The 23469-nt window shown below is 26.8% G+C and overlaps 1 protein-coding gene across 1 annotated transcript in view; it reads right to left on the bottom strand.

The window, feature by feature from the left end:
- The window catches only part of LOC135930216 (atrial natriuretic peptide receptor 1-like), a 39393-nt gene extending 29414 nt beyond the window's left edge, over positions 1-9979 (bottom strand). Inside the window, exons 1-3 of the mRNA XM_065466996.1 lie at positions 9955-9979; positions 9542-9715; positions 9321-9498 (exon numbers count right to left, since the gene is read on the bottom strand). Of these exons, the coding sequence (XP_065323068.1) occupies positions 9321-9498; positions 9542-9715; positions 9955-9979 (377 nt within the window). The remainder of the gene's footprint in view (positions 1-9320; positions 9499-9541; positions 9716-9954) is intronic.
- Between the last annotated feature and the right edge of the window lie 13490 nt (positions 9980-23469).

Consider the following 23469-nt stretch of genomic DNA (forward strand, 5'->3'; position numbering starts at 1 on the left):
CTTCTCCAACACGAATAAAAAAATACGAGAAGTAGTATTGTTAAATAGCACGATTTGAGCCAATTTTTAAAAACGTTTAGAATATTTTTCAATATTTTACGATATAATTTAAATTTAATATATCAAATTTTAAATGCTTAAAAAAATACTCTTTTTTAAAAAATTCTTTATACGATTATATAATTTAATATTTTATAATTAATTTATATTTGAATTTGTTTATTAAAAAATTGTCAATATTTTATATTACTAGTCTTTATAAATTTAAATAAATTAAGATATTCTAAATAACTACTTCAATGTCTTTTATAAAATATACATAATTATCCCTCTCCCCTTCTTAGCAAATTCCTTAGTAAGCGCCTGCTTAGATTATATTTTACATATGCAAACTATTTAACTTAACATATTTTATATTAATTCCGAACCGAATTATTACGCATATAAAAAATCTAAAAACGCCTATAGATAGTCTTGACTGCCGCATCCTATTTTTAATAATTTTTAACTTATTAAATATTCTTTCACAATTAATTTGGTTAGATGATGTAATATATTCATATGCAATGTAAAGATTTGTATATGCTGAGATATGCATATTATGAGGCTATTCCAAATCATAGGAGCACTTCGTAATATTCACCTTTATCTTCCATACTTTTTTTTAGATCATTGATCAAACATTACAAATTCTTGCAAGGAAATTAGTTCTTCTCTTAGCCACTTTTGATTAAAAAAAGATTCTATTCAAGTCCGTTATGTCGGCACTTAATTTCTTCAAATTATTTGGAAGAAAATATTAAAATCGGTTATTATTCATGATTTTTCAAAAATCGTTTACAAACTTCCCGATTTTGTCTATTATATCGTAAAATATTTCAATACTGAAGATATCACTAGACCCAATTGAGTGCTGACGCTCATTTGAATTTTTCTTGCGACCTATCTTTGGGTGATATATTGCGTTATCTATTCAAATATTATCTGGTAAAAGCATTTCACACATTTTCCAATACTAATGACATTTTTACAACTTCTAATATATAAATATTTAAACATCTTAAAAGTTAATATATCTAAATTTTTGTTTGTAAATATAATTTTTCTTGTATTTTTATAAAAATTTATTATAATTGAAGAAATAATTGGCATAGAGAAAGTAGCTTGCTAAAGATAACTAATTTAATTGCACTGAATATTGGTTTAATAGAAAATAGTAAATAGTTAATTTATTATAATTATAATTGCTTATATGATTTTTTGGTTTTGGCTTGTAAAAATAAAAAGATAAACAATATTACTGCCATAATTAATGAGCGTGGAGTAAATGAAATATGTTGCTAAGTTAGTAATAAATAAGGTATTAAAATAACTAGCATTAGCATTTACTCTTTTATTAAAATATAATTGTTTTCAATAATTTTAATAATAGGCCTTCTAATATATTTTTAGGGCTCAAAGAAGTTCCTATATACAAGATTTTGTTTGGGCCTCATGGGAGCCTGAAAATCTTTATTTTTAATCCGTGGGATTTTTTTTACTAGTATATGTTGTATTCAATATTAAAACCAAAAAAGTCGATTCTCAACCAGACCCCCTTCGATTTTTTTAAAAATTTGCATGTTGGTAGTATATACACTAACTTAAAAATCAAAAATTTTAATTTTCAAATCGCCTTAAAGGTGGAAATTCCAAAATACACTATATTTAATTTTAAATATCTCAAAATGTAATTAAGCTAAATACATGATTTAAATTTTATAAAATAGCTCTAAAATAGCTCTTTATTATGATATAAAATTTATTTTATTTTAAAGTCTATTACCAAAAACCGGAAATAGAAAACCGGAAATAGAAAACCGGAAATAGAAAACCGGAAATAGAAAACCGGAAATGGCTATAAAATAAAAATTGCTCTTTTTTTCTTTTAAATTTTTTTTGATAGACATTATATTTTTTAATATTTGTACAATCCTGGATTGGGACGAGTACTGGGAAAGTTATTACACTTTAAATATAAGTTTGGCTTAAATCCTATATTATACTAATGTATAGTAATTTACGAAACAAATAAAAATAAATTCGTTTGGGAAATGCCGGATATATTTTTTTATAAATCTTTCTGACCGTGTTAGAAAAATTAGGCCCTATACAGATCACTAGTAGACATTGTGTCATATTTAGCACATAAGTTTAGCTATTTTATTTTAGAAGGAAAATAATTGTAAAAATATTTATAACTTTATTTAGCTAATTAATATGAAATTAATATTCTAATAAACATATTAACGTTTGGCCATTTAAAATCTATTTTCAAGATTGATTTCCATTCTTAAATATTCTACGTTGCTAACAAATATATAATTAATTCCCGGGATATTGATTCTCGCATAATTATATAAGAATAGGAGTTATTATATGATTTTCATGAGGACGTTGCAGGCTTGCTCTAGTCGCCAACCTCTTAGTAATTCCCCCTAAACTATCGCAAGGAGTTTTGCCATTAGCAGTTGCAAAAAAATGCCATTTTGCCTTGAACCCAAAATCATTATAATGGTTGTAGAGGATTACAAAGTTATTTTTGTTTTTATACTGGGTAACAGCTCCATCAGAAAAATAAAATATTATTTAAATCTTATCAAATCTTTCTTTCTTTCAAGAATAGAATTAATTTTATTTGGAATAAATGAAAGGAAAAAGTATTGTGTTTGAGATCATCTGATATAATCACAATGTTTGATGATATCGCTTTCGTGGTAATAAATCATAAATGGATGAAGTGTTGCCTGATATTAGTCCAATGAAAACCTTGAGCATAATCTTGAACTACAAAAGCGTAGTTCTCTGCAAAATCGGAGATTATTAGATATTCCCCATCCTTCAAATTCGATTTTAATGACTTAAAAAATGAAGATTATTCCGAAGAAATAAATGCATGAGGAATTATAATATTTAATTTTTCAATCAAATACTCCACAAATTCGTTGGCGGACTTTGTTAAAGTTTCGAGTGTAGTACGGTCAGCTGCCAACCATTTAAAAGTTATATAATCTATTACATTATTATCAAACAAAGAGTGGTCTTTCTTTAAGTTCCAAAGTGCCGGGACACATTTGGCATTACCTTAAGTAATAGCACGGCTGGGGTGGATTACATAGACTTTGTGCAATGTAATTTTTATAATCTTTTAAGGGAGGAAATGGAAAGTTATTCTGGTTTGCAGTTAACTTATCTAATTTACCGTCAATTATAATTAACTTAAAATTAATAGAAGGTATTGTGATAGGGATCGTAGAAGTAAGAGGTAAGATGGGATTTGTTGAATATTTTTTTAATTTTTTCCGGCAAGAACTACAAATTTTTTGAATAATTGATAAGCTAGAATTCACTTGTAACATCCACTATAAAACACCTCTAAGATCGTAACGTTCTGAATGAGATTTTATTCGAAATAGGTTGCAGCACTTTACAGGAATTGTAGACATTTAAGATATAATTTTTTTAAATTAATAAATAAATTTAATTTCTTAGAAAAATGGCTATGTAAAATTAATCAATAAAAATGAGGGCTGTTGCTGTTGGAATTAATTTTGAATATTGGCTTTATGCCAAATATAATTATTTTATTTTAATTAATTATAAGTAGATTAAAATAATCTTTAAAATGAAAATATATTTCTGAGATCACAATAATGATTAAATATCTGGCAATGAAAAATAAACTTCATCATTCACTCACAGAGTTGCCAGGTCAAAAAATCTCGAATTTAAGAAGAATTTTGGGATGAATATAATCTTTAGGTTGGGATGAAGAGATTATTGAGCTATATTTTTATTATCATAGTTGTTACTTTATTACTTTTTACAAAACCTTATTATTTATTCCTTATAATGCCTCCAAATTAAGGCGTTTTTCGTTATATTTAAAATAATACAATACAATTTGGTAAATGATGTTTTGAGTTTTTTAGGCCTAATGGGTAAGATGTACGCTTGGAAACACGAGTATGAACAAGGACGCAGGTTCAATCCTGGTAAGAACCATAAAAACTTTCAAGTTTTTCTTCGATGACTGATGTGTAAAGACATATGGTATGATAAATTTCGGAGCTTAGAGATGACACCCCGGTCACCGACAGGCCTGGACAGCCGGGTGCTAAGGATACCTGTCCAATAAACAATATGAAGAAAACAAATGGAAATATGAATATGAAAGATAGGGCGTTCCCTCCAAGCGACGCGCAGGGTGTAGACCTCCATCCTGTGAAAAGTAAAGTAAAGGTCAAAGCAAAGAAAACAAGATTAGCAAGTTTGAATATTTGGACGCTTAAAGGTAAGACGAGAGAATTGGCATCAATGTTGAACAAGAGAAAGGTTGATATAGCGTGCATACAAGAGACGAAATGGAAAGGACAGAAGACTTTGATGATTGAAGATGGGTATAATATGTACTATAATGGACTTGTTAGCAATAGGAACGGTGTCGGCATCATCCTCAGTTAAGATCTAACCTCCTCAGTTGTAGAAGTCAACAGGATCTCTAATAGACTAATGAAGATAAAACTCTGCATTGGTCAATCAATACTACACATCCTTTCATTATATGCTCCTCAAACGGGTTACAAGGAAGATGAGAAAGATGATTTTAGAGCTATCCTCGATGAAGCTGTAATGGAAATCCCTAAGGATGACCTAGTCAAAATTGGTGGTGACTTAAATGCGCATGTGGGGAAAGCAAGAGATAGCTACAAAAGGCATCATGTTTTGAATATGGAGAAAGAAATGATGAAGGAGAGCATATACTGAAATTTGCGCAAGCCTTCGACCTTGCCTTAACCAACACCTACTATAGGAAAAAGGATAGTCATTTAATAACATACGAAAGTGGTACAAGGAAAACACAGATAGAATACATACTAATCTCTCGCAGATTAAAAGATGTAATAGACTGCAAAGTCATCCCAGGAGAAGATATCGCCGCACAACACAAGCTAGTCATGGATTTACACATGACAAATAAATCCACTCAAAACAAGATAAAACTGGAACCATGCATCAAATGGGGCAAATTAAAAACAATGACAGATGCCTTTGCAATCAATGCAAACAAGATTCCTCACAAGTCAGTGAAAAATGTGGACAGACCTTTCATCCAGATTAATAGACACTGCCAAATCAACACTAGGCTTGACAAGAGGAGGCAACAAATCATACAAAGAACTATGGTGGTGGAATGAAGAGGTACAAATCACTATACAGGAGAAAAAAGCCCTTTATAAAATATGGTACAAACCCAAAAACGCAGATGACAAGACAAGATACAAAAAATCCAAGAGATTAGCTACAAAGGCGGTGGCTAGAGCCAAATCTATGGCATACGATGACATGTATGAAGAACTACATACCAAAGAAGGGCAAAATAAAATATACAGATTAGCCAAACAGCGAGAAAAGAACTCTAGGGATATAAACGGAGCTCCGAAAGTAATCAAAAATAAAGATGGGAAATTAATAATAAAGGAAAAAGAAAAAATGAGTAGATGGAGAGAATATTTTCAGGAGCTTCTCAACTTTAATCCGCACATACTGCATCTAGACGAACACTCCCCTTGTCAAAACCTTGAACAAGCTATAACACAACAAGAAATAATCACATGCCTCAAGCATATGAAAAACAACAAAGCTAGGGGTCCAGACGATATTCCAATAGAAAACCTTAAAGCACTAGGAGATGATGGAATACATCTCCTCACAAATCTATACAATAAGATACTTGGAAATGAAGAGGTTCCCCAAAAATGGAGGAAGAGCTATCTAGTTCCTATCTTCAAAAATAAAGGGGATCCACATAATTGTCAAAATTACAGGGGCATAAAACTAATGTCACACTGTCTAAAACTATACGAAAAAATAATAAAAAAAAGATTAAGAGATATAATCGAAATAGGAGAGACTCAGTTTGGCTTTATGCCTGGAAGATCAACAACCGATGCTATCCACGCAATTAGGCAAATGAGTGAAAAATACAGGGAAAAGAACAAAAAGCTACACATGGTCTTTCTCGATCTAGAAAAGGCCTTTGATAGAATTCCAAGAAAACTTATCTGGTGGGCGCTACGCCACAAAGATGTTCCCGAAAAATATATAAGAATAATACAGAATATGTATATGGGCCATACAACAATGGTCCGTAGCACAACAGGTACTTCAGCAGGCTTCACAATAGCCGAAGGAGTTCATCAAGGGTCAGCTCTCAGCCCACTTCTCTTCATTACAGTAATAGATGTATTAGCAAAGTCTATACCTCAAACAGTCCCGTGGAATATGATATTTGCAGATGATATTGTGATACTTGCCGAATCTAAGGATGAAATGAAAGAAAGACTAGTGAGTTGGATAAATATCCTAGAAACGCACGGATTAAAAGTAAATAGAGAAAAGACGGAGTATATGGTGATAGGAGGAGATGAAACAGAGAGTATTGATATAAATGAATGGCAGATATTGACAATTGAAAGCTGAAAATATTTGGGCTCCACTATACAAACAAACGGCACAATAGAAAAAGATATAAAGAGTAAGATTAATCAAGGGTGGCTAAAGTGGAGATCTTTATCTGGAGTGCTATTTGATAAAAGAATCCCACACAAATTAAAAGGAAAAATTTACAGTTCCATAATACAACCAACTATTCTATATAGTTCGGAAACATGGCCAACCAAAGAATCAGACGAGAGAAGTCTACAAACCATGGAGATGAGAATGCTGAGGATGATTGCTGGGGTAACAAGAAAGGATAAAGTGCGCAGTACAAGAATACTAAGTAGTTTAAAGGTAGTGCCCATTAAGACTAAGTTAATGGTAAACAGACTTAGGTGGTATGGGCACACAATGAGAAGGCCTATGAACTACATAGGAAATAAAGTTAAGAGTTTGGAAGTGATGGACAAACGTAAAAGAGGAAGGCCAAAACTTCAATGGGGCTATAAAGTTAGAGCCAATATAAAGAAGTATAAATTAGATAAAAGAGATTGTATTAATAACATAAAGTGGAGAGAGATGTTGAAGGAGCTTACCACCAGAAAAGGTGAAAGCTAAAGAGAAAAAAAAAAATTGGTATAATATAGGATTTAAGCAGAGTTGTTAAGGTTTTTTCAAAAACACCTCGAGCGCCTCCTTCTTAATATTGAGGAGTGGGAGCGGGAGCTAGCTCCTTTAAGGGCTGGAATGGAGGAGTGCCGCTCCACCGCTCCTTTAAGTTTAATGTATATTAAATTATTTTATAAATATTAATAATATTTGTTAATTAAAATTCAATAAAAATGAAATTTTATTTTATTTAAATTTATCCATTATTAAATGTTTAGCCGAGTTTTATATTGGTTTTTCATCTAATAATTTTAAATATTAAACATCAAGTTTTCCTTTTTATATTGAAAATTTTTTGAAAAATCTTATGTCATATTAATATTCATTTTATAGATATATAACAAAAAATAGTTTTCGATATTGATTTAGAGATCATAGATGAAGAAATCGAATTTCCATTTCCATCATACTGTGGTATACTGTAGCAATTTTAAATGTTAGTGTAATTAATTATAGAAAATCATTGTCGTAGATTTAATTGTTAATTTATTTATTCTTAAAATTTGTTTATTATAACGATGAGATTATTAAATTATTTATTTGTAGAAATTGGTTTATTATAATTTTGTTATGCGATTATTATTATTATTATTATTATTTTGTGACTATTATATATATTGAAGATTTTAAAAAATAAAAGTCAGTTTTTTTTGTTTGTAAAGTATGTTTTGTGTCGTAATATTTTTCAAGAAAACTCAAAAAGAGGAATATCAAGTAAAAAAAAACATTCATTTCGTTAAAGAAAATAAAGTGAACCTTAAAATAAAAGGAAGTAACCGATTTCCATTTTCCTCATTACCATACCTGGTATAAACATTATACATACAAAAAATATTTTAAACTTCTAAAAGATGTTAATCCAAATGATCAAACAAATTTAAGGGCAAAATGCCTTTTGTGTTTAAATAAAACTATTTAATTTTCAAAAGTGAGCAACTTTAATCTAAAAAAGCATCTAAAACTAAAAAATCTTTCTTTTAAATTCAAAAAGATTTAGAAGATTTTTTGGATTCAATGAAATTGATCATCAGTTGGACAAATAATTTTTAAATAATGATACCAAAATTACTATTTTTGAGAAATTCCTTTAATTAAAAAATATCTTTATAAAATACAATACCTCGCTTCCCTCTAGTGCTCCTGAGGAACGCCTATTTAGTATTGCAAAAGAGGTCTTAGGGGAGAGGCGTGGATGTATGTAAGATTCTAATTTAGAAAATTTATTACTTTTAAATGCTAATAAAAGTTTATAAATATTTTGATAGATCATTTAATATAAATAAAGCTTTTTGATAAAAATGATTTTGTTTCGTATACCTTCTAAAAAAATGAAAATCAAAGGAGCGGTTATGGAATGGCACTCCAGTACTTGAAGTGGGAGCTAGCTCCTTTTAAAAATGTAATAGCGGGAGCAGGCTCCTCTTGAAAAGATAGGAGCGGGAGTGGGAGCTAGCTACTTCTAAAAAGGAACGTTAACAACTCTGGATTTAAGCCATACTACTTATATTTAAAGTGTAATAACTATTGACCCAGTACTCGTCCCAATCTAGGATTTTGTACAAATATTAAAAAGTATAATGTCTATCTGTAAAAAAATTTTAAAGAAAAAAAGGAACAATTTTTTTATAGTCATTTCCGGTTTTCTATTTCCTATTTTTGGTAATAGATTTTTTTTTAATATAATAAATTTTATGTCATATTAAAGAACTATTTTAGAGTTATTTAATAAAAATTAAATCATATCTTTAGCTTAATTAAATTTTGAGATATTCAAAATTAAATATGGTGTATTTTGGAATTTCTGCATTTTTAAAGATGGCGATAAAGTAAGCTGAGTTGAGAATAAATATTTTATATTTTTACTAGTTAGTGTATATACTACCATCATACAAATTTTTTAAAAAAATGAAGAGAGTCGGGTTGAATCTTCAGTTGATTTGATATGGAATACAACATATATACGATCAGTCCGCTTTTGTTCCACCCTGTTTTGGTATTATTAAATATATGTGAACGAAATCAGCCGCGTCTATATGTCAGTTACATACTAACAGAATCAACAATAGGAAGTATGCTATATCGTTATCGCATTATTTCAACATTAACTATTTAAGAATTACGCTGAACTAAAAGCTTTATTATAAATGCGAATGACATTTATATAAAATTACTTATTCATTTTCTTTAAACTCATATTTATTAGCTGAAAATTGGGCCTAAAATCGGGATTTTCTTCCCAACAACTCTTTATCAACTGTATCCAATCTGTAGGAATTTCATTTAAAATTTCTTCACATAAAGATGGACGAAAAGGAGGTTTATAATTTCCTTTTACCCTCTGAATTATTTCTAATATAATATATACTTTTTTTAAAATATTTTTATAAATAACCTTTATGATCTAATTCATCGGTTTTTATATTTAATGTTTTTGGAGTAACATAGGGTTTACATCGAAGTAAAATTTCCTGCAATATAATGGCAAAACTGTAAACATCGCCTTTTTGAGTTCCTTGTCCTGGTTCCCAATTGTCTTTTAAGAGTTCGGGAGAAACATAGAGTCGATCTTATTTTTTTTTAAACATAATATTAATATAAAAGAGGAAAGTAATTTTTTTACTTAAAAAAATGAAAATTCATATTTATATAGAAATTATATAGTAAAACATCGCTGTAGAGAACCATCGTTAAAACCTCACTTTAATGATCATAGTATAGCAAATTTTTGTTATACGAGACACATTTAAAGGTCCCAGCTTTGTTGATATATATGAATTATATTATCTTAAATTTTACCTTATGGACTTGTTATATTATTTCTTTCTAACATAATATAAATCTAATAGTTACATTGATTGTTATATACTTTTGAAAAGTATATATAGAGAATTTATTAGGTTAATAGTAAGTTAGTTATATTTTATAATAAAGAAATTTATAATAAAGAAATTTTGTATCAATATTCTTTTTGCCCAGCCACCATATTAGCATGGTGGTAATGGAAGGATCCGACACTACTTATAGTAGGAATCAAATAATAAATTAAAAGAAAGATGTTAAATATTAAATCTAAATTATCTTCGTAAAATACTATAAAATCCAATAAATCAGTCTGCAGATCCTATCTAAAAAATATATAAAATAAACATGATGGCTTCTTAATAAAAAAAAAGGTAAAAATATATAAAACATATATTTATTATATTATTATTTTTTTGATATTCTTATTATCATTCTTATAGTCAATTATTTATTTGATTTATCAAGTTAGTTAATATTTAAGGCAATTATGGCCATCGGGATATCTTTTTTAAATCGTCATAGGTCTTGTTAAAAAAAATAAAAATAATATATAATATGTAATACAATAAAAATAAAATAAAATAAATAAAATTTAACGAAATAAACATCTTCTTAACCTTTGGCAATGTGCACATTGCCAGGGTTAAATCAGGCAATGTGTAATTTTTGTAATATTATATTATTAATAATTTTTTCGGTATTATTAATATTTTTTTAAGATTAATATTATATTTTAATTTTAAATATATTTTAATTTTAAATATATTTTAATTTGTTACAATATATTTTTGATTGATATTTTTTTTTAATATATATATTTTTTTTAATATATATATTTTTTTAAATATATTTTTTTGATTGATATTTTTTTTTAAATATATTTATTTTTTATTTTTTGTGTTATATGATTTCTTTAATAAATTTTTTAAATATATTTTTTGATTGATGATATTTTTTTTTATATTTTTTATTTTTTGTGTTTATATGATTTTTTTTAAATAAATTTTTTTAAAAATATTTTTTTGATAGATATTTTTTTTTTAATAAATTTTTTTGATTGATATTTTTTAATAAATTTTTTTAATAAATTTTTTTAATAAATTTTTTTAATAAATTTTTTAATATATATTTTTAAAATGATTATTATATAATTTATATTTTACGTAATTTTATCTATAATATATCTTTTGATAGATAATTTTTTAAATAATAGTGACAAAAGTCATAATCGTTATTTTTGAACTTTTTTGAGTTTTTTTAAAGTAAATGGGTAAAAATATGTTTTGTAAACATGTTAAATTAATATTTCAGTGAAAGTGTACTATGGAAAAGTGTCAATTGTCATAATCGTTATTTTTGAACTTTTTTAAGTTTTTTTAAAGTAAAGGGTAAAAATATGTTTTGTAAACATGTTAAATTAATATTTCAGTAAAAGGTAGTATGGAAAAGTGACAATTGTCATAATCGTTATTCTTGAACTTTTTTGAGTTTTTTTAAAGTAAAAGGGTAAAAATTATTTTGTAAACATGTTAAATAAATATTTCAGTGAAAGTGTACTATGGAAAAGTGACAATTGTCATAATCGTTATTGTTGAACTTTTTTGAGTTTTTTTAAAGTAAATGGGTAAAAATATGTTTTGTAAATATGTTAAATTAATATTTCAGTGGAAGTGTACTATGGAAAAGTGACAATTGTCATAATCGTTATTTTTGAACTTTTTTTAGTTTTTTTAAAGTAAATAGGTAAAAATATGTTGTAAACATGTTAAATTAATATTTCAGTGAAAGTGTACTATGGAAAAGTGACAATTGTCATAATCGTTATTTTTGAACTTTTTTGAGTTTTTTAAAAGTAAATGGGTAAAAATATGTTTTGTAAACATGTTAAATTAATATTTCAGTAAAAGGGTAGTATGGAAAAGTGACAATTGTCATAATCGTTATTTTTGAACTTTTTTGAGTTTTTTTAAAGTAAAGGTAAAAATTATTTTGTAAACATGTTAAATTAATATTTCAGTGGAAGTGTACTATGGAAAAGTGACAATTGTCATAATCGTTATTTTTGAACCTTTTTTAGTTTTTTTAAAGTAAATAGGTAAAAATATGTTTTGTAAACATGTTAAATTAATATTTCAGTGAAAGTGTACTATGGAAAAGTGACAATTATCATAATCGTTATTTTTGAACTTTTTTGAGTTTTTTTACAGTAAATGGGTAAAAATATGTTTTGTAAACATGTTAAATTAATATTTCAGTGAAAGTGTACTGTAAACATGTTAAATTAATATTTCAGTGAAAGTGTACTATGGAAAAGTGACAATTGTCATAATCGTTATTTTTAAACTTTTTTGAGTTTTTTTAAAGTAAATGGGTAAAAATATGTTTTGTAAACATGTTAAATTAATATTTCAGTGGAAGTGTACTATGGAAAAGTGACAATTGTCATAATCGTTATTTTTGAACTTTTTTTAGTTTTTTTAAAGTAAATGGGTAAAAATATGTTTTGTAAACATGTTAAATTAATATTTCAGTAAAAGGGTAGTATGGAAAAGTGACAATTGTCATAATCGTTATTTTTGAACTTTTTTGAGTTTTTTTAAAGTAAAAGGGTAAAAATTATTTTGTAAACATGTTAAATTAATATTTCAGTGGAAGTGTACTATGGAAAAGTGACAATTGTCATAATCGTTTTGAACTTTTTTTAGTTTTTTTAAAGTAAATAGGTAAAAATATGTTTTGTAAACATGTTAAATTAATATTTCAGTGAAAGTGTACTATGGAAAAGTGACAATTGTCATAATCGTTATTTTTGAACTTTTTTGAGTTTTTTTAAAGTAAATGGGTAAAAATATGTTTTGTAAATATGTTAAATTAATATTTCAGTGGAAGTGTACTATGGAAAAGTGACAATTGTCATAATCGTTATTTTTGAACTTTTTTTAGTTTTTTTAAAGTAAATAGGTAAAAATATGTTGTAAACATGTTAAATTAATATTTCAGTGAAAGTGTACTATGGAAAAGTGACAATTGTCATAATCGTTATTTTTGAACTTTTTTGAGTTTTTTAAAAGTAAATGGGTAAAAATATGTTTTGTAAACATGTTAAATTAATATTTCAGTAAAAGGGTAGTATGGAAAAGTGACAATTGTCATAATCGTTATTTTTGAACTTTTTTGAGTTTTTTTAAAGTAAAAGGGTAAAAATTATTTTGTAAACATGTTAAATTAATATTTCAGTGGAAGTGTACTATGGAAAAGTGACAATTGTCATAATCGTTATTTTTGAACCTTTTTTAGTTTTTTTAAAGTAAATAGGTAAAAATATGTTTTGTAAACATGTTAAATTAATATTTCAGTGAAAGTGTACTATGGAAAAGTGACAATTATCATAATCGTTATTTTTGAACTTTTTTGAGTTTTTTTTAAAGTAAATGGGTAAAAATATGTTTTGTAAACATGTTAAATTAATATTTCAGTGAAAGTGTACTATGGAAAAGTGACAATTGTCATAATCGTTATTTTTGAACTTTTTTGAGTTTTTTTAAAGTAAATGGGTAAAAATATGTTTTGTAAACATGTTAAATTAATATTTCAGTGAAAGTGTACTATGGAAAAGTGACAATTGTCATAATCGTTATTTTTGAACTTTTTTGAGTTTTTTTTAAAGTAAATGGGTAAAAATATGTTTTGTAAACATGTTAAATTAATATTTCAGTAAAAGGGTAGTTATGGAAAAGTGACAATTGTCATAATCGTTATTTTTGAACTTTTTTGAGTTTTTTTAAAGTAAAAGGGTAAAAATTATTTTGTAAACATGTTAAATTAATATTTCAGTGGAAGTGTACTATGGAAAAGTGACAATTGTCATAATCGTTATTTTGAACTTTTTTTAGTTTTTTTAAAGTAAATAGGTAAAAATATGTTTTGTAAACATGTTAAATTAATATTTCAGTGAAAGTGTACTATGGAAAAGTGACAATTGTCATAATCGTTATTTTTGAACCTTTTTTGAGTTTTTTTAAAGTAAATAGGTAAAAATATGTTTTGTAAACATGTTAAATTAATATTTCAGTGAAAGTGTACTATGGAAAAGTGACAATTGTCATAATCGTTATTTTTGAACTTTTTTGAGTTTTTTTAAAGTAAATGGGTAAAAATATGTTTTGTAAACATGTTAAATTAATATTTCAGTGAAAGTGTACTATGGAAAAGTGACAATTGTCATAATCGTTATTTTTGAACTTTTTTGAGTTTTTTTAAAGTAAATGGGTAAAAATATGTTTTGTAAACATGTTAAATTAATATTTCAGTGAAAGTGTACTATGGAAAAGTGACAATTGTCATAATCGTTATTTTTGAACTTTTTTGAGTTTTTTTAAAGTAAATGGGTAAAAATATGTTTTGTAAACATGTTAAATTAATATTTCAGTAAAAGGGTAGTATGGAAAAGTGACAATTGTCATAATCGTTATTTTTGAACTTTTTTGAGTTTTTTTAAAGTAAAAGGGTAAAAATTATTTTGTAAACATGTTAAATTAATATTTCAGTGGAAGTGTACTATGGAAAAGTGACAATTGTCATAATCGTTATTTTGAACTTTTTTTAGTTTTTTTAAAGTAAATAGGTAAAAATATGTTTTGTAAACATGTTAAATTAATATTTCAGTGAAAGTGTACTATGGAAAAGTGACAATTGTCATAATCGTTATTTTTGAACTTTTTTGAGTTTTTTTAAAGTAAATGGGTAAAAATATGTTTTGTAAATATGTTAAATTAATATTTCAGTGGAAGTGTACTATGGAAAAGTGACAATTGTCATAATCGTTATTTTTGAACTTTTTTTAGTATGTTTTTTTAAAGTAAATAGGGTAAAAATATGTTATGTAAACATGTTAAATTAATATTTCAGTGAAAGTGTACTATGGAAAAGTGACAATTGTCATAATCGTTATTTTTGAACTTTTTTGAGTTTTTTAAAAGTAAATGGGTAAAAATATGTTTTGTAAACATGTTAAATTAATATTTCAGTAAAAGGGTAGTATGGAAAAGTGACAATTGTCATAATCGTTATTTTTGAACTTTTTTGAGTTTTTTTAAAGTAAAAGGGTAAAAATATGTTTTGTAAACATGTTAAATTAATATTTCAGTGAAAGTGTACTATGGAAAAGTGACAATTGTCATAATCGTTATTTTTGAACTTTTTTGAGTTTTTTTAAAGTAAATAGGTAAAAATATGTTTTGTAAACATGTTAAATTAATATTTCAGTGAAAGTGTACTATGGAAAAGTGACAATTGTCATAATCGTTATTTTTGAACTTTTTTGAGTTTTTTTAAAGTAAATGGGTAAAAATATGTTTTGTAAACATGTTAAATTAATATTTCAGTGAAAGTGTACTATGGAAAAGTGACAATTGTCATAATCGTTATTTTTGAACTTTTTTTGAGTTTTTTTAAAGTAAATGGGTAAAAATATGTTTTGTAAACATGTTAAATTAATATTTCAGTGAAAGTGTACTATGGAAAAGTGACAATTGTCATAATCGTTATTTTTGAACTTTTTTGAGTTTTTTTAAAGTAAATGGGTAAAAATATGTTTTGTAAACATGTTAAATTAATATTTCAGTAAAAGGGTAGTATGGAAAAGTGACAATTGTCATAATCGTTATTTTTGAACTTTTTTGAGTTTTTTTAAAGTAAAAGGGTAAAAATTATTTTGTAAACATGTTAAATTAATATTTCAGTGGAAGTGTACTATGGAAAAGTGACAATTGTCATAATCGTTATTTTGAACTTTTTTTAGTTTTTTTAAAGTAAATAGGTAAAAATATGTTTTGTAAACATGTTAAATTAATATTTCAGTGAAAGTGTACTATGGAAAAGTGACAATTGTCATAATCGTTATTTTTGAACTTTTTTGAGTTTTTTTAAAGTAAATGGGTAAAAATATGTTTTGTAAACATGTTAAATTAATATTTCAGTGAAAGTGTACTATGGAAAAGTGACAATTGTCATAATCGTTATTTTTGAACTTTTTTGAGTTTTTTTAAAGTAAATGGGTAAAAATATGTTCTGTAAACATGTTAAATTAATATTTCAGTGAAAGTGTACTATGGAAAAGTGAAAATTGTCATAATCGTTATTTTTGAACTTTTATGAGTTTTTTTAAAGTAAATGGGTAAAAATATGTTTTGTAAACATGTTAAATTAAGTGAAAGTGTACTATGGAAAAGTGACAATTGTCATAATCGTTATTTTTGAACTTTTTTGAGTTTTTTTAAAGTAAATGGGTAAAAATATGTTTTGTAAACATGTTAAATTAATATTTCAGTAAAAGGGTAGTATGGAAAAGTGACAATTGTCATAATCGTTATTTTTGAACTTTTTTGAGTTTTTTTAAAGTAAAAGGGTAAAAATTATTTTGTAAACATGTTAAATTAATATTTCAGTGGAAGTGTACTATGGAAAAGTGACAAGTGTCATAATCGTTATTTTGAACTTTTTTGAGTTTTTTTAAAGTAAATAGGTAAAAATATGTTTTGTAAACATGTTAAATTAATATTTCAGTGAAAGTGTACTATGGAAAAGTGACAATTGTCATAATCGTTATTTTTGAACTTTTTTGAGTTTTTTTAAAGTAAATGGGTAAAAATATGTTTTGTAAACATGTTAAATTAATATTTCAGTGAAAGTGTACTATGGAAAAGTGACAATTGTCATAATCGTTATTTTTGAACTTTTTTGAGTTTTTTTAAAGTAAATGGGTAAAAATATGTTCTGTAAACATGTTAAATTAATATTTCAGTGAAAGTGTACTATGGAAAAGTGAAAATTGTCATAATCGTTATTTTTGAACTTTTTTGAGTTTTTTTAAAGTAAATGGGTAAAAATATGTTTTGTAAACATGTTAAATTAATATTTCAGTAAAAGTGTACTATGGAAAAGTGACAATTGTCATAATCGTTATTTTTGAACTTTTTTGAGTTTTTTTAAAGTAAATGGGTAAAAATATGTTTTGTAAACATGTTAAATTAATATTTCAGTAAAAGTGTACTATGGAAAAGTGACAATTGTCATAATCGTTATTTTTGAATTTTTTTGAGTTTTTTTAAAGTAAATGGGTAAAAATATGTTTTGTAAACATGTTAAATTAATATTTCAGTGAAAGTGTACTATGGAAAAGTGACAATTGTCATAATCGTTATTTTTGAACTTTTTTGAGTTTTTTTAAAGTAAATGGGTAAAAATATGTTTTGTAAACATGTTAAATTAAGTGAAAGTGTACTATGGAAAAGTGACAATTGTCATAATCGTTATTTTTGAACTTTTTTGAGTTTTTTTAAAGTAAATGGGTAAAAATATGTTTTGTAAACATGTTAAATTAATATTTCAGTGAAAGTGTACTATGGAAAAGTGACAATTGTCATAATCGTTATTTTTAAACTTTTTTGAGTTTTTTTAAAGTAAATGGGTAAAAATATGTTTTGTAAACATGTTAAATTAAGTGAAAGTGTACTATGGAAAAGTGACAATTGTCATAATCGTTATTTTTGAACTTTTTTTAGTTATTTTAAAGTATGGGTACAAATATGTTTTGTAAACATGTTAAATTAATATTTCAGTGAAAGTGTAAAATGGAAAAGTGACAATTGTCATAATTGTTATTTTTGAACCTTTTTGAGTTTTTTTAAAGTAAATGGGTAAAAATATGTTTTGTAAACATGTTTAATTAATATTTCAGTGAAAGTGTACTATGGAAAAGTGACAATTGTCATAATCGTTATTTTTGAAATTTTTTGAGATTTTTTAAAGTAAATGGGTAAAAATATGTTTTGTAAACATGTTAAATTAATATGGAAAAGTGACAATTGTCATAATCGTTATTTTTAACTTTTTTGAGTTTTTTTAAAGTAAATGGGTAAAAATATGTTTTGTAAACATGTTAAATTAATATTTCAGTGAAAGTGTACTATGGAAAAGTGACAATTGTCATAATCGTTATTTTTGAACTTTTTTGAGTTTTTTTAAAGTAAATGGCTAAAAATATGTTTTGCAAACATGTTAAATTAATATTTCAGTGAAAATGTACTATGGAAAAGTAACAATAGTCATTATCGTTATTTTTGAACTTTTTTAAGTTTTTTTAAAATAAATGGGTAAAAATATGTTTTGTAAACATGTTAAATTAATATTTCAGTGAACATGGAAAAGTGACAATTGTCATATCGTTATATTTGAACTTTTTTTAGGTTTTTTAAAGTAAATGGGTAAAAATATGTTTGGTCCTAAAAAAGTTTAAAAATAACGATTATGACAATTGTCACTTTTCCATAGTACACTTTCACTGAAATATTAATTTAACATGTTTACAAAACATATTTTTACCAATTTACTTTAAAAAAACTTAAAAAAATTTAAAAATAACGATTATGACAATTGTCACTTTTCCATAGTATACTTTCACTGAAATATTAATTTAACATGTTTACAAAACATATTTTTACCCATTTACTTTAAAAAAACTTAAAAAAATTCAAAAATAACGATTATGACAATTGTCACTTTTCCATAGTATACTTTCACTGAAATATTAATTTAACATGTATACAAAACATATTTTTACCCATTTACTTTAATAAAATATATAAAAGTTTAAAAATAACGATTATGACAATTGTCAATTTTTTATAATATACTTTCACTGAAATATTAATTTAAGATGTTTACAAAACATATTTTTACCCATTTATTTTAAAAAAACTTAAAAAAGTTTAAAAATAACGATTATCACAATTGTCACTTTTGCATAGTACACTTTCACTGAAATTAAAATTTAACATGTTTACAAAACATATTTTTGCCCATTTACTTTAAAAAAACTTAAAAAAGTTCAAAAATAACGATTATGACAATTGTCACTTTTCCATAGTACACTTTCACTGAAATATTAATTTAACATGTTTACAAAATATAATATTTTCCGATTTCTATTATGTCTTATATTTTTATTATATTTTTTTCAAATTCTTTTTTTTTTACATCATAATAAATTTTTTCTGAAAAATCGATAATCAAAAAAATTATTGATAATTCCGAGAAAAAAAAATAAATAAATAAAAAAAATGATGAACATAACATCTCTCCTCTTAGAGAATGTCTGTTCTATTCCGCATTTGATCTTGGTGTCTTCTCCATCATCCCTTGGAGGTATCCACAACGTATATGCACCTCCCAGCACGAGCCACTATTGTTCCTTTTATCCATTTTACCTTGTCGTTGTACATTTTGGCCCACACCGGTTGTCCTATCCTAAATTGACCTCTCTGTTCTGTTTGTGTATCGTTTGATCGGCTTTCTTGGGTGGTCTCTTTAATCATCTCCAGATGATTTCGAACATTTCGTCCCAACATCAGTTTTGCTGGTGTCTGTCCCGTCGCTGCATGTTGCGTGTTCCTATAAGCTAATAAGAATTCGTTTAATCCTTCGTACTTGTTTGGGGTTGTATTTTTTTCCATAGCTGTTTTAACCGTTCGTACCATGCGTTCTGCTTCTCCGTTGGAGCTCGGATGGTATGGAGGTGTCAGCACATGGTTTATTCGGTGTTTCAAGCAATATTCTTTAAATCGATAGCTGGTGAACTGTGGACCGTTGTCCGATACCAAGGATTCTGGATATCCCCATTTAGAAAATATTTCGCCTAGTACCCCCATAGTTCTTTCAGATGTGGTGGTGGTCATTCCTTTTACCTCCACCCATTTGGTAAAGGTGTCTACCAATATGAGCCACATTGTGTTTTTGAACGGTCCTGCGAAATCTATGTGAACTCTTTGCCAAGGTCTTGTCGGTTTCTCCCAATGATGATCTTGCATTTTTCGAGGATTGTTTGCCCATGTGTTACATGATTCGCATTGACGACATAGTTCTTCTATTTCATGGTCGATTCCGGGCCACCATACATATTGTCTGGCTAAACTTTTCATTCTGACGATTCCTTGATGACCATTATGTAATTCGTTTAGTATTTTTTTTCGCAATTCTGTTGGAATTATTATTCTGTCTCCTTTGTATAAACATCCGTCCTTTTCCCATAAATTGTTTTTGCACTTTTCGTATTGTCTTAGTACACTGTCATCTTTTGACTTGAATTGTGTTTTTATACTCTCCTTTACCTTTTTTAACATGTCGTCGTTTTTAAGTTTTTCCCGAATTTCGTCTATCGATATTGGATGTTCGTTTATAAAATATACTTCTTCATTATGGTCTTTGGTTTTGTTTTCCATTGGGCATCTTGAAAGTCCGTCTGCCACTTTGTTTTCTTTGCCAGCTTTATACTTTATTTCGCAATTGTACCCTCCTAATATTAGAGACCATTTGAGCAATCGTGGTGACGTTATATTTGCCGAACTTTTGTTACCAATAATCGATATGAGACAATACGGCTCCTACGCCTTTCATAGACGCATCCGTAGTGAGTTGGATATCTTTACCTGGATCAAAATGAACGATTATTGGAGGATTAGTCAAACATCTCTTTAAGATTTCAACACTGAATCCGCATTCTTCCGTCCATTGGAAATTGTTGCCTTTCTTTAATAAGTCATAAAGGGGTGCCGCGATTGTTGAAAATTTTTTTATAAATCGATGATAGTAATTCATAAGTCCTAATAGTGACTGCAATTCGTTGACTGACTCAGGAATTGGAGCATATTTATCGCTTCTAGTTTTTCGTCTGAGGGCATAAGACCTTTGCTGGATATGACATGTCCTAGGTATTTTACTTTTTCTTTTAAAAATTTGCTCTTTTCGAAATTCGCTTTGAGACCGAACTCCGACATTCGTTGGAATATTTCCTCTAGATTTTTTAGATGCTCTTCATCGGAAGAACCGGTAATTATTAAATCGTCAATGTAGTATGCTACCCCCGTCATTTTCCCGAAAATTAGGTCCATGGTCCTTTGAAATATTGCTGACGACGGGGTAATTCCGAATGGCATTCTTTTAAATTGGAATAAACCTTTATGGGTGTTAATAGCTAAATACTTCCTCGAATCAGAATCTATTACTATTTGATGGTAAGCATTTGAAAAATCAATGGTTGAAAACTTTTCCCCTTTTCTTAATTTGTTGAATATTTCTTGTATTCTGGGGATAGGGTATATGTCCGGTGTCATCCATGGATTTATAGTTATTTTGTAATCTATGCACAACCTAATATTCCCACTGGGCTTCACTATCGGGACCAGAGGACTGGCCCATTCTGAGAATTTTATGGGTTCTATTATGTCATCATTAATCCATTTAGTTAATTCCTCATCCACCTTTTCTTCTAAGGCATACGCGATTTTCCTGGGGGCGCAGAATTTTGGGATCGCGTCGTCTTTTATACTCAAATGGACTTCCATATTGTTCAATTTCCCTAATTTTTTATCGAATATTGTTACGTACTTCTCCGTTAGGGCTTTTAATTCTTGTTCCATATAATATATTTTGTTATTATTATCGTATGTGTTTTCTGTTCCTGCTAATATTGATTCTTTCCATACCAATTCTCTGAATTTCTTTATCCAGTTTATACCTACCAATGAGGGTCCATCAGCTTTCACTATTATTAAGGGTAGATAATTTATGGTTTCTTTTATTTGAACTTTTACGTCCACGCTGCCTATGATGGCGATTTCGTTACCTTCGTACGTCTTTAATTTTGTGTCCGAATCATGAATTGTTTTATTGGAGTTGATTTTATTCCATGTCTTTAATGAAATGATTGATACTGATGCTCCTGTATCTAGGATCATGTTTGTTTTCTTACCTTCTATATTTAAATTGATTTTGAATTTTTCTTTACAAGATTTGATATCCATCGAATATATATACGATATATCTTCCTCTTTGTCTCTTTGATCGCAATATTTAATCAGATGTTTATCGCTACCGCATTTGAAGCAAGTTTTTTTTGTCTGACTGTAATATTGATTGTCGTTGTATTTAAAGTTATTATTGTTGGTGTTGTAATTTCCCCTTGTCTTATCGTAAGAATATTGATACTTATTTTTATGATAATAATTATTGTTGTCGTACCAGTTTTTATGTCGGTAGTTATCATTGTTATTATATTTGTTGTCATTATTATTATATTTGTTATCATTATTATAATATTTGTTATCATTATCATATTTGTACCGCGGATTAACGTTATTATATCTTCCATAATTCGAGTTGTCATAATTATTATATCTAGTAAATCTGTTATCGAATCTCGTTTGGTGGGGATAATTGTCACTGTAGCGTTCCTGAACTCTGTTATTATTATTATTACTATTATACCTTTTATTGTCTTGTATATAGTTTATTTCCTTATTTTCTATTTTGTCTTCCTCTTGTTCCTTTCCGGCTTGACAATAAAATATATCTTATGTTTTTTCCTTTTTGTCTATCAAGTCCATGGTTCGAAGGAGTTTTTCAATTTCCTCTATACCCATATCTTCTTCGAGTAATAACTTTGTCGTGATATCTTTGCTTTCTAAACCATTAATTATTTGCATTTTTAAGTTCTCTTCATATTTTTCTTTGAAGTTGCATTTAAGTGCCAAAGATTTTAGTGAATTTAGAAATTCGAAATTGGTTTCCCCGTCGCTTTGGGTACGTTTATAAAATTGAAAACTTTCCAATGGTGCAATTTTTTATCGTTGTCTATTAACGAATCTAGCATATCGTCGTATTTTATTTTATTAATTGACTTCGGAGCGAATTTTAAAATAACCTTATTTAAGTCATAGGTTGATAATGCCGATATCAATGCTGCTCTCTTTTTCTCGTTGTCCAATATATCATTTAGTATAAAGTAGGCTTCTAGTTTTATTCGAAAAGTCGTAAATGAGTCATTGTTTTCTTTAACAGGAATTGCTGCTGGCATTTTAGACAATTTTATATCAAATTTAAATTTTCTCTTTTTTTTTTATATATATTTCCGCGCGGGTTCTTCCGTATACATAGTCGCCATTATAATATTTTACGATTTCTATTATGTCTTATATTTTTATTATATTTTTTTCAAATTCTTTTTTTTTACATCATAATAAATTTTTTCTGAAAAATCGATAATCAAAAAAAATATTGATAATTCCGAGAAAAAAAAATAAATAAATAAAAAAAATGATGAACATAACACAAAACATATTTTTACCCATTTACTTTAAAAAAACTCAAAAAAGTTCAAAAATAACGATTATGACAATTGTCATTTTTCCATAGTACACTTTCACTGAAAAATTAATTTAACTTGTTTACAAAACATATTTTTACCCATTTACTTTAAAAAAACTCAAAAAAGTTCAAAAATAACGATACAATTGTCACTTTCATAGTACACTTTCACTGAAATATTAATTTAACATGTTTACAAAACATATTTTTACCCATTTACTTTAAAAAATCTTAAAAAATTTCAAAAATAACGATTATGACAATTGTCACTTTTCCATAGTACACTTTCACTGAAATATTAATTTAACATGTTTACAA

The sequence above is a fragment of the Gordionus sp. m RMFG-2023 genome, chromosome 5, assembly GCF_954871325.1.
Source record: "Gordionus sp. m RMFG-2023 chromosome 5, tfGorSpeb1-WG-v2, whole genome shotgun sequence".
In the NCBI taxonomy this organism is placed as follows: Eukaryota; Metazoa; Nematomorpha; class Gordioida; order Chordodea; family Parachordodidae; genus Gordionus; species Gordionus sp. m RMFG-2023.